The 13,060-nt window shown below is 48.2% G+C and overlaps 1 protein-coding gene across 1 annotated transcript in view; it reads right to left on the bottom strand.

Annotated features, from left to right (window-relative positions):
* Positions 1 to 13,060, bottom strand: part of MYO18B (myosin XVIIIB) — a 307,510-nt gene that overhangs the window by 170,557 nt on the left and 123,893 nt on the right. The window contains exons 22-25 of the mRNA XM_045289537.1: positions 10,496 to 10,561; positions 7,323 to 7,451; positions 3,955 to 4,098; positions 2,454 to 2,543 (exon numbers count right to left, since the gene is read on the bottom strand). Coding sequence (XP_045145472.1) covers positions 2,454 to 2,543; positions 3,955 to 4,098; positions 7,323 to 7,451; positions 10,496 to 10,561 — 429 coding nt within the window. The remainder of the gene's footprint in view (positions 1 to 2,453; positions 2,544 to 3,954; positions 4,099 to 7,322; positions 7,452 to 10,495; positions 10,562 to 13,060) is intronic.

Here is a 13,060-nt window from a genome sequence, read left to right as displayed (position 1 = left end):
GACTGGAGACCACATACACACTCCATTCTCTGCTTCAGCCTCTTGCTGACAAGACACATGTAGTTATGCTGATGGAGTGAGAGCCCTGGGGCTGGAGGAGCCACATGGAGACCCATGCCAGTGCTGAGATGCTTACACTGCCACTGGATCCACAGACTTTCCACCCACTGCCTGTGATCTTCCTGTATTCGGCATTATTGCATGGCTGCATGAGTCTGATGAGGAATTTACAGACTGGTATCTGACACACGGGCTAATATTGGACTTACAGACTTGATCTGGACTGGACTGGGATGTTTTCTTAATATACAATTACTCTTTGATGTAAAGTTCTCTATTATACATATATGAGTGTCTCTGGGTTTGTTTCTCTAGTCAACCCAGACTAATACACCTTCTAATCCTAATGCCACATTCTTCTTCATATAACTCAGCTTCTCTGATGATTTGTTCAGTATACAGATTGAATATGTATCATAAGAGGATACAACCCTGACATACCTTTCCTGACTTTAAACCATGCAATATTCCCTTGTTGTGTTTGCACAACTGCCTCTTGATCCATGAACAGAGAAAGGTAGTGTACATAAGAGATTTTTTAAAGTTGTGGGGAAATTCCATTATCTTTTGATTCCATTTAAATTCCCCGAGTATATGTGTGTGTATGTATTAAAAACAAAACAAAAACCCAACTCCAAATTCCCTGCCATCGAGTCAATGAGAGCCCTTGGGACCCAATAGGACAGGGAAGAACTGGCCCTGTGGGTTTATGAAACTGTTAACTCTTTAGGGGAGTAGAGAGCCTCATCCTTGCATAGATACATATGTGTGAGGGTGAGTGTCTGTGTGTGTGTCTGTGTGTATATGCCTTAACCAATAGATAATGCTGATGCCCCTTATGTGTGTGTCTGTGTATCCACATATAAGGTCATCAGCATCCAATATTGTCCAGCAAATTTCAAACCTACTCTCCTTTAGGTATTCCATTGTAAATGAACATTGACTTCGGCAAAATGCTGTGAGGCTCCCTTGTTAATGCTGGCACCAGGGAGCAGCGTACTTTCTCCGGACAGGGCTAGAGAGTAAGCATTGATGTTTTGGCCTCTGCCATCACAATCCAAGCCAGCGCAGCCCAAAGCAGCTCTGCATATGTGGATTGGCGTGACTGGGTTCCAGTACAATGTTGTTTACAAAAGCAGATGGTGAATGGCTGACTTCCTCATTCATGTCCGCTCTGAGGAATTTACATGGTCACCCAACAAAACTCTCCTCTGCGCAGCATTCCAGAGAGCATCCCTTAAACGTGACCAAGGTCACCACTCTGAGTCTCTTTGTTTCATCCATAGGGGGAGCCAGAAGTGGTGTTTGCTGGGTCTTGGGGAGGAACACTCCGGCGTCTGCAGACAATGCCGATGGACTCCCACGTCCACACGCAGGGAGCGTACACCCAAGCTCACTATTACTGAGTCCCTGATGGTTCACAGCGACCCTAGAGGACAGGGGAGCCCTACGGGCCCCTGTGGGTTTCTGAGACTGTAACTGTTTATGGGGATAGAAAGCGCTGTCTTTCTCCCAAGGAGTGGCTGATGGTTTCAAACTGCTGACCTTGTGGTGTACAGCCCAACGCATAACCACTGTGCCACTGAGGCTCACTAGGAGCTCCAGATATTCCGTGTCCTTCCCACGTCTTGGCTACTTCAGACTTTTTAGTGTTGCCAGCCCAACATCATGAAAATGGTGGTGGTGGTGGTAACTCGCATTCCCCAGTGCACCACTCCATGAGGTGAGTGACCATTTGGATTCCAGACCCAAAAAACATACACTGCCCTCCAAGCAATGCTGGATCATAGCACACCCCCGAAATGGCAACTGTCTACGGGAGTAGAAAGCCCAGTCTTCTCTCGTTTAGCTGCTGGTGGTTTTGAACTGCCAGTCATTACACCACCAGGGCTCCTATTTAGATTCCAGAACATGTGAATCCATGGAACCGAAAGTCCTTCCCTTTGACAAAGGCCTATTGACATGTTCTGCCTTTTTAAAAAAAAGAGGTGTTTGTCTTCTTGCAATGGATTTGCAGAAACTCTTGATGCATGCTGCATTCTCTTTGCCAGTTCTATGGGGTGCAAAGTTGTTCTCCAAGTACAGGGACTGTTCTCACTTTAATATAGCAGAATGCACCGCCACCCCCGAGCCACAGCATGATTGGTGCGTTGGTCATTAATTTGAGCAGTACTTTCCCTTCCCTTCGTCAGCAGATGGCCCGGGTTTGAATCCAAACCCATATTCCCCTGGCCTCAGTTTTATGAAGTGGGGACACTCTGAGCATGAGAGCACGTAAGTCTTACAGCACTTCACACAGTGGCCATCCCTCCAGTAACAACCCTACCCCCACCCCTGTGCCCCCACCCCCACCATGCCCGCAGTAGGCCTGTTCTTCACAGGGATGGGGGTACCTTGCTGTCCAGCAGGTCTGCATTCTGCCGCAGTTCATTCCTCGTCCTCTCTGCCTTCTCCAGCTTCTGTCTCAGCGCTGTAAGCTCCTCCTACAGAAACAAACAAAGCCATTCTGGGATTGAGAAGTGAGAGGCCTGTGTGCCACTTGGGTCAAGAGCGGTTGGGGGATGGGGGCGGCTACTGAATGCAAACTCAAACCCGCCTCCACTGAGTCCATTCCAGCTCACAGCGACCCTCTAGGACAGAGCAGACCTGCTCCTGGAAGCATCTAATGCTGTGTGTCAGGCTTCTCGGGACCAGACCCTCTCACCTTGTTTCCAGCGGTGGCTGGGAGGCCCAAGCAGCCCAACACGGCCCCCTCAGTGCGGTGGGTTGAGTGTCGGATGTGTGCGTGCAGGACATGACGCTTTGGAAAGTAGAGGGGCAGGGAAAATGAGGGCGGCCCTCGATGAAAGGGTTGGACACAGTGGCTGCAGCCATGCCTCAAACAGAACAAGCAGGGCGGGGCTGCTGCAGGACTGGGCAGTGTTTCGCTCCGTGGTGCATGGGCTACTGAGCCAGAACCCAGTAGACCGCACTTAACAACAGCATGTGGGTCGGGGGGCCTGGGGTGGGGGGGCTTCAGAAAGTTCATCAGAAAGTCTCATTATCTTTTCATTCCAGTTTTCCCTACGAACTTTCTAAAGCTCTCTGCCGTGTGTGGAGAGGCTGGGACCCACCATGGAGGGTGGATGTTGACACTGAGCTGAAGGGTAGAGACCAAAGCCCAACTAGTGACTGCATCGTCCTCTGGGGTCCTTACCCGACGACCGCAGGTGACCCTGTGTCTGGTCAGGGCACAGCCAAGGGCTGTGATCTGTTTTCATTGAATTATTCTTTCACCTTTCCTCTAAGTGGGACATTTTCCCGGGAGTGCAGGAGTTTAGAGCTGTGCTGCTAACTGAAAGGTCAGTGGTTCCAAACCACTGATGGTTCTCAACCTTCCTAATGCCATGACCCTTTAATACAGTTTCTCATGTTGTGGTGACCCCCACCCCCCAACAATACAACTATTTTCATTGCTACTTCTTAACTGTAATTTTGCTACTGTTATGAATTGGGTGACCCCAGTGAAGGGGTCGACCTCAGGGGCTCGTGACCCACAGGTTGAGAACCACTGCTCTAGAAGAAAGATGAGGCTGTCGATACTCCCAAAGATGAATATTCTTAGAAGCCCTAGAATGCAGCTCTCCGTGCTATAGGGGCTTATAAGTCAAGATAAACTTTACTCTGGTGGGGGTTGGGGTTTTTTTCTTTGAAGTGAAGATAAGAAAATCCATGCAAGACCCTATGGAATGGTGGCTCTGTAGGAGACTTGAAGTGTCCCTCTGGCCCTGTTGGTGTTGCCCATCCGCTGTGTACAGGACGGAGGGTGTGTGGGACTGACAGCGGTGCAGGGGTCTTAGAGCAGAAGCACAGTGGGGGCTGGGCTCAGCTGGGGGAGGGGAGTCAGGGACAAACCTCCTTGGCCCGCAGTTGCTCCTCCCCCAAGGTGGTGCTCAGCAGGGGCCGCAGGGACCCCAGGAGCCGCCACCACGGCCAGTCCTGGACCTGCAGGAACACAGCCACATTCCTCTGGATGCACCGGGTGGCCAGGCGAAGGATCTGAAGAGAGAGGACAAGGAGACTAGAGGAGGTGCTTTCCACCTGACCAGAGGAGGAGGCAGAGGGAGGCATGATGGGGGCATGGAGGGCGTGGGTTTGCAGAGCAGTGAGCAGCCAGGAGAGCAAAACACAAAACAACACAAACAGGTTTAGGTGAATTCCTACTCTACTATGACAGGCCCTGAGCTCTGGGCAGGCGCCTGGTATTGTGGTCAGTTACACGTTGGGCTAGGAACCACAAGGTCAGCACTTCAAGTTCACCGGCAGCTCTGCTGAGAAAGATGAGTCTGTCTATTCCTGTAAAGAGTTACAGTCTCGGAAACCCCTGGGGGAAGTTCTGCTCTCTTCTCTAGGGTCCTTACGAGTCAGAATTGATTCAATGGCAGTTGAGTCTCGCTTTGGTTTGAGGGCACTAGGCATTCATCCATGATCCCTTAATCCCGCATGACCCCATGGTGACAATCACAAGGAGCCCACCCACTGCCACTGAGTTCATCCCGCCTCTTAATGCTCCCTCGGATTTCTGAACAGACAGACCCATCTCTCTCTGATAGAGTGGCTGGGGGTGGAGGTGGGGGGATTGAATTGCCAACCCTGAAGTTAGCAGTCTAATGCTTATCCCACCATGCCACCAGGGCCCCTTAATCCTATATGGTAAGGGGAGAAGATAATATTCCACAGGGTCACATCTAAAGATAGGTTTGAACACCAGTATACAAGGCAAAACCTCACCTTAAAAGTACTTGAGAGTGCCCATCAGAAACAATGTTCCTGATTTTGTTGTTATCTAATACGAAGGGGCTTCAAAATGCTCACGGGGGAGAAAAAGATTTCACTATCTTTTAATTCCATTTTTTCCCATGAGCTTTTCAAAGCTCCCTCATAGCTAAAAAACAAGCTTTTTTAAAGAGTATTTAAACACTACTACAGTATTTTTCAATTTCCACGTAAGCCGGAAGTAGTAGTTGGTGACGCACAGGGCTGCAAACTTAAAGGGTCAGTGGTTACACCACCAGCCGCTGCAAGGGAGAGATGAGGCTGTCTGCTCCCATAAAGATTGGCAGCCTCTGAAACTCATAGAGGCAGCTCTACAAATGGACTCCATGGCCATGAGTTTGAAGGGGGGTTTTGGTATGTAGGTGGTTGAGTCATAAAGTATTGCTACAAAAATCATAGAGACCTTTATTAGGTAAAAGTCTTGAAATGTGAAGCCATTGTTTCTTGCCACAGCCTCCATCCGGGGCCATCCACATGTGAAGGCAGTGTTTCCATCTCTCTGAGCCTCCCCTGAGGACTCCCGCTCTGAGCGCTTTGATTCACAACATCTCCAAGAGGCAATTCTGGCCTCCTCATGTGACACAAATCATGTTCATTGTCTCTAGGGAACACAAAGGAGTCTGAAGGGGCAAGATCAGGACTGGAGGGTGGATGCGGTAAGGTTTCCCGAAGGCATTCTGCTGAGACAGCTCTCGCTACCCTGGGAGAATGGGCAGGTTCATTGTCATGATAGAAGACAGACCTCTCGGTGAAGCTTTCCTGGACTTCGTGTCACCAAGGCAGTTTTTCATGTTTTAAAAATTCTTCCTAATAAGGTCATAATCATTCTGTGTCCTTGGAGATGGCCCATTGGAATAGCCTCCTGAGTTGGTCTTTGGCCTTGACTTTGGCCCTTGGAAGCTACTGGTTTGATTGGAACATTATTTGTCTTTTGAAGGCACCATAATGAGGCTGTGGTTATGTTTGGTTGCCATCGAATGACTTTCCCCCTTCGTACAACAGAATGAAACACCGCCTGGTCCTGCGCCATCCTCACAATTATTGTTATGTTTGAGACCCTCGGTGCCATCCTTGTGTCAGTCCGTCTCATTGAGGTCCCCACCCTTTTCACTGCTGCTCTACTTTACCAAGCATGATGTCCTTCTCGAGAGACTGGTCTCCCCGGATCACATGTCCAAAGTTTATGGGATGACGTCTCCCCATCCAGGCAGCTAAGAAACATTCTGGCTGCATTCTTCCAAGACAGATTTGTCCATGGTACTTTCTATATGCTTCACCTGCACCAGAGTTCAAATGCACCAATTCTTTGGCCTTCTTAGTCATTTTCCATGTGAAAACATGCATCTGAAGTGACTGAAAATACCACGGCTTGGGTCAGGCATACTGTTGGCCTCAAAGTGACATCCTTGCTCCTCAAATACTTTAAAGAGGTCTTGTGCAGCAGATCTACCCAATGCAATGCGTCCTTTTATTTCGTGACTGTTGATTCTATGAACATTGATCGTGGATCCTGATGATGAAACTGAGGGGCATGCGTATTCCTGGGAGAAGGTGGCACTTACTTGCAGCCACCCCCTGATGGTTGAATCATGTTTCAGCACCTTTGCTTGGTATAAACCTGTGCATATATCAACAAGAACCCTGGTAGCAATACTTTTAGACTTATCCTCGTGTTTATTTATGTATTCTTGAATCTTAAAAAAATATCGTGAATTAGAGGAAGGTTAACAGAGCAGGTCAGAGTTTTACATTCAACAATTCATATGCATTTTAATTCAACTCTTCCATGGTCACCCCCTCAATGGCCCATTATTTATCCCATTTCCTCCCTCTGTTTCCTTTTTCCATCCTTCCTTCTGTCTTAACCCTCTGCTCTTGGATAATGCTTCCCTTTTCATTTTCAATGGTTGGTTTCTACTTCAATAGATAAGGTCATAGAATTCTGTCTCTAGAGAGTTCTGAAGGCCAGGGCCAAGAGTGGGTCTCCAGATTCTGAATTTATCCTTGGGTCTCCTAGATCTTAGTGGCCTTGGCCCAGCTCCTTCCTTGTGTGCTGTTCTCCAAAGACAGCGAGTTTGAAATCCCAGACTGAGCCAGGAGAGCATGGACTACCTCCTAGAGGTCAAGATCAAGGTGGAAATTCCTTGAGAATTTTGGGTCACAGACCTAGGAATAAGCAGACTGCCTTGCCCATGGCTGGCTGACCTGCTTACAGAGATGGGTCCTTGGACCAGCAGCAGCACCATCTTCTATGGCAGGTAGAAAAACAGAGTCCTTTTCTTGATGGAGGTTCAAAGCACCACGTGGACAATATCCCACAGATTCCCATGCACGCAAGCATCAACATGAGTAGCGTGGACGCACTCACACCCTCATGAGCCAGGGGGTATGGCCCTTCTCTAGAGTCTCACCTCTGTGGGGATCCCCGGGCACACTGGCCTCCGTACCTTACACTTTCTGAATTCCTGGCGAGACAGGAAGCCCCTGCAGGCAGCCTGGAAGAGGATGATGCTCTGAGACACCAGTCTTTCCCGCTGCTTCTCCAGCCTGGAGACCACGCCAGCCTTAAGGAACACCTGGAAGGACAGAAGGCGGCAAGTGGAAGTGGGTGCACACCCCACCCTTTTTCAATTCCACTCCTACTAGCTGTTCTTTCATGAAGGACCCCTCGTGGTTTCCTAGAGGGCCAAGCATTGGACTGCTAACCCAAAGGCTGGTAATTTGAGCCCACTGGGTTCTCCAAGAGAGAAATATGAGGCAGGCTGTTTTCATGAAGATGTACAGGCTTAGGAACTGCAAGGGGCAGTTCTACTCTGTCCTCAAAGGTCACTGTGTGTCAAAATTGACTTGAAGTGGCATGAATAGTTTGCCCTCGATGACTGGCCTGATCCTGTAAGTTCCATGGGCCGCCAGGAATACTAACAGATCTGCTTCAGAGGAAGTACAGCCAGAACGCTCCCTGGAAGCAAGGACGGCAAGACTTCATCTCACCTGCTCTGGACTTGTTCTGGGGAGGGACCAGGCCCTGAGAAGAACATCATACTTAGCAAGGGGGTGGGGGCTATCAGTGAATAAAAAGGAAGGTCCTTAATGAGATGGATTGGCATGGCAGCTGCAGGGACAGGCTCCAACATAGCAACTCCTGTGAGGATGATGTAGGGTTGGACGGGGTTTCCTTCTGTTGCTCACAGGGTCACCATGAGTCATCACGCAACTTTGTGTCCCCTAACAATGGCACTGCCCCTAAAGGTTGCCTGGGAATCAACCTGAGTCTTTTTTCCATTCATGGTGAGAATTCTATCACTGAATCTTTCAAGACAGGTGTGATGCTTTAGGGGCTGCTGGGATTCCAGGGTCAGAAGGCCATATGGGGTGTCAATGCATCTCACACAGCCACTCCCTCTCTGCCAGGGCTCCTAGGGCCATTCAGACACCACAGTAATGGAGCAGCAATTACCAGTAGCCACGGGGTTGGCTACTTCTTCTGAGGCACCCTTGGATGATTTGAACTGCCAACCCTCCAGTTTGTCGTGAAGCACAAACTGTATGTGCCACCTACCCACCCAGCACCAGTGAGTCGACACACTGGCTCACTGGGAGCCTAAAGGACAAGGTGTACTTGGCCTCATCAGATTTCAAGGCTGCCATCCTTATGGAAATAGACCGTTTCATCTTTCTCCTCACAGTGGATTTGAACTGCCAACTTTTTGGGTTAGCTAGCCCACGGTGCCACTGAGAGACCTGCATTTTACAGATTGAAAACTGAAACTCGCTGCCATCTGGTGGATTCTGACTCACAGCCACCAGATACAGCAGAGCAGACTCCAGAGTTCCTTAAATACCCAAGGACACATATAGTTTAAATAATGAAATGCCTCTTGTAGATTAGAGTCACTATTCATTGGAATTAACTCGTTGGCAGTTGAAATTTTTGGTTTTATACATTAGTGAGGCACCCTGGTGGTGTAATGGTTACATGTTGGGCTGATAACCACAAAGTCAGCTGTTTGAAACCACCAGCCACTCCATGGGAGAAAACTGTGGCTTCTACTCCTATAAAGAATTATGGTCTTAGAAACCCACAGGGACAGTTCTACCACATTCTATGAGTTCACTCTGGGTCAGAACCGACTTGATGGCAGTGAGCTTATAGGTCAGTGTCATTAATGAAACAAGAAACACTATTTGGTAGGCATCTTGCCACCAGACCAATGGATGCAATCTGCAACGATAGCCCGTCGTGTTGAATGACAAGTTGCAGACGCCTGCATCCACCTTGAGAGAGATCAATAGTTATGTTTCACAGATGAGAAAACAGAGGCTCTAAGAGGTGAAATTATTGCCTCGAGATTCACATGGTTAGAAAGTGGTGAGACCTAGGCATGCACTGGGCGAACCTGTTACTGGTCAACCCAGTAGTGGCCTTCCCAACTAGGAGGCCCCTAACGACAGAGATATTACATCTGCCTTTAGAAACTCATTCTGGAGCCCTCCTAGCTTAGTAGTTATGCTTTGAGAGGCTAACCTCATGGTCAGCAGTTCAAATCCGCCAGCTGCTCCATAGGAAAAAGGTAAGATTTTCTATTCTCATCAAGATGTATAGTTTAGGAAACCCACAGGTATAGTTCTACCCTGTCCTGTAGGGTTTCTATGAGTCAGAATTGGCTGGTGGCAGTGAGTTTGATCCCAGACAATGCACCTCTAACACAGTCATCCCTGTCTATCAGTGGGGTGGTTGAAGAGGTTCAGGGGAGCTTCCAGACTCAGATGAAGTAGGAAGAAAGGCCTGGGGATCTATGTCTTAAACCCAGCCAATGAAAATTCTCCAGATCACAACTGCCAGGTCCACACCAACCAAGGGGAAGGCAAGGTGCTGTGCAATGTGTCTGGGTCGCCAGAGCCCATGGGTGAAGACGCCAAGCCAGCAGGCAAACAGCCCAGTAAGCTTCCATGGGGATACAACCACCTGGGTTTGCTCTAGCCCAGGACAGCACCCTGCGGCTTATAAGCCACGTGTTGCTCTTTCAGTACGCATGTGGCTCGGAGGTAAAGCTGGAGAACTGTGAAGGAATATTCAGGTGAGGGTGATTTCATTTGTTTGTAAAAATACATTTATGGCTCTCAATTAAATTTTAAATTGTTGTGAGAGCCACGATTGGCTCTTCCATTTCAGAAGTTTGCTGTCCCCTGCTTTAGACAGTTTCCTCCTGGACATCAGTATTATCCACTAACTGTACTCCCTTAGAGCAGTGCACAGGCTGGGAGACGTGCCCTGGCCACCGTGAAACTGTGGGCAGCGACTTCTTCACCTGCCTCTGATTGCTTCCTTGCTCTTCACTCGAACCTGGGATCATGCTGTTCTTAGGGGCTGTTGCCTCGGCTCTGACTCACAGCCACCTTGCGCACCACAGAACAAAGGGCTCCTGGTCTCACTCCATCCTCACAACTGTTGCTACATTTGAATCCACTGTAGCCACTGTGCCTTTCCATCTCCTTGTGGAGGGGAGGGGCCATTCCCTTCTTTACCCTGAAGAAGACACACTGAGAAGCTAGGGCAAGAATTGGGTTTCGGTCCCAGCCGCCACAAGCAGAATGACCTTGAGAAGCAAGTTCTACTCACCTGGCTATGCCCCACGGCCACCGCCTCCTTCTCCAGGTCCAGGGTCTGCAGGAGTGCTTCCACAGCCTTGGGAGCAGAGACAAGGTGGAGATTTCCAAAGTTATTGACTGCCCACATGGTAAGTCAGCAGGGCTGGGAGGCTGGTACAGCCCAACAGAGAGGGCCCATCCAGGGGTCTGAGAACTCTACCAAACAGAGCCCAAGCTAAGAACATAGCCCATCTCACACAGGGAGGACCAAAGATGAGCCCAAATTATGCACCTACTGTATGCCAGCCACTCTGCTGGGACCTTCTCATGGGCCATCTCTTCTTATCTTCTTACCAACCCTACCAGCAATGCCATAACACTAGTCCTATTTTACAGACAAGAGAACCCAAGACCTCCAAACAAAGGGAGGGCCTCCCCTCGGGGTAGAGCCAGGCTTGAATCCAGGTCCGTTGGGCTGGCAACCGCAGAAGAATGTCTGGACCTCACGCTGCATCTGCCACATGACTAGGACTAGGATGGCTCTAGAAGCTACCCCCTGTCCCCAGTGTCCTTCTGTTTCCCCGGGATAGCCACTAGCTCCCTGTTCTTCTCACCATGAACCTGCCAGAGAGGGCCTCTGCCTCACAGATATTTGCTAAATGAATTACACCATCATTAAGCTTGCCTGCCGGACCCAGATTGTAGCTACATGGCAGGAGAGAAGATGCTGAATTCCTCAATGCTTAATTCCTCCACAACACCTTGTACTGTTCTGAGCATCCTGTTAAGTGCTCGATCAAAATGCTGATGGAATGAATGACTACCCAAACAGAGAGATGCTTAATGGGGTGAAAAGGCAGCCCCATGTTCCTGCCAAAGGAAAATCATTCAAAGAGATCCCTGGCTAATGCTTAGGCTAAATCACCCACCATTTCGTCACCTTCCAAATAATCACCCAGGCTCTGTAGCAGCCCTTCCGATAAATACTGGTCATGCCTGGTTCCTTCTGGACTTCCAAGCCCCCCTCCCACTCTGCCCCCAGGTGCATCATCCGTTCACTTAAAACCAGAAAGTCTCTTTTTAGAATGAGTAGTTAGGAATATCACTGAAATCCAGTAGATGGATTTCAATTCCATAGTCATCAGCATCACTGACAACTTCATAAGATAACCTCCTCCTACCCCGCCTCCCCCCCAAAAATCCAAGTCATAATGAGAGAGATCAGACTTATTGGTCAGATGGAGGCTGGTCAGACCCCCACTACTAGAGCCAGTGGTGGGGTTCAAATAATTCACTGCCCTCCCTCAACTCACTGCTATGGAGTCAATGCCTACTCGTTGGAGCCATATAGGACAGGGTAGAACTGCCTCTTTGAGTTTCTGAGACTGTAACTGAATGGGAGTAGAAAGTCTCATCTGTTTACTGAAGAGCGGCTGGTAGTTTTGAACTACCAACCTTGAGGATCACAGCCAAATTCATAACCACTAAACCATCAGGACTCTTCACTTCCCTAATGACTGTTTCAAGTATAAAAATATATAGACCTAAAGGTAGTTTATTATTTCATACAGTTAGTTATTTAAGATTAAAAAGAGGTACACAAAATGAGATTATTCTATACAAGTTTTAAAATACTAATTAAAAATTAAATAATATCTGACCCAAAAAACCAATAAAACTGCTATTTAAGATACTCTCATATTGCTTCTACTTACAGTATTTTCCACTCCTGCCTGACCATCACTGGCTGTGTGACTTATCCTTAGCCATCTTTTCACTGTAGGAATAGGATCCCATTCCTTTGGAGGTAGGCCAATTAGACAACATTCACTGTGTTTGATATATTAGAAACAGGTTACTTTTCTAAACATATTTTGTTCATCTTTGAAAACTGCTTCTGCTGAACTGGTAGCAATTGTTCTGACAATATCTGTAGCTCTTCAAAGACTTTCAGGAATGGCATAATTCACTCAGAATCTCATGGTTATCTGGAGCCCTACAGCTGAAATGAACGACAGCATGTCCTCCTCTGGCAGTGTGGAACTTTTTCTCTTTACATGCTATGTTTGTGTACTGAAGTAACAAATGCAAACGAAGAAAAATGCAGTGTTTTATCAAGAACATAACAAATGCTGTAAAATAAATGAATAAATATCACAAGCATAGTTTCGTCTACTTTTTATACCCTTGGGCAGAATGAACATGACTCTGGGAGTTTAGAATACACAGCGGGCAGAGGAACACTCAAAAAGAGTCAGGAATGTAAATGTGTGATTTCCACAGTGGGCGGCTGCCCAGCTGTGCACTCCAGAGAGAACCCTCATTACAAGTGCCATTTTAACAACTGGTTCGCCGAACTCAACAGAAAAATAAGTATCAGTTCTGCCAAAACAGTGCGAATCGGCCGGACCCCACCACTGCACTGGCCCTTAGTTACCCTTCAGAACCAGGACTGAACTTGGCCTTGTTTTTAAATTGATCAATAGTCATTATTAAAAGAGTCCACCGTTTCCACAGGGACAGAGGGGGAGCGAAGGAGGAAACCGGAGACACGGAGGAAATGGGGCAGGAGGTGGCACAGTGAGAGGACGGCAAC

The sequence above is a fragment of the Echinops telfairi genome, unplaced genomic scaffold (genome assembly GCF_000313985.2).
Source record: "Echinops telfairi isolate 266 unplaced genomic scaffold, ASM31398v2 ScPeMD7_29;HRSCAF=101, whole genome shotgun sequence".
In the NCBI taxonomy this organism is placed as follows: domain Eukaryota; kingdom Metazoa; phylum Chordata; class Mammalia; order Afrosoricida; family Tenrecidae; genus Echinops; species Echinops telfairi.
The sequence above is the reverse complement of the archived record's forward strand: the minus strand, read 5'-3'. Positions and strand labels throughout refer to the sequence as shown.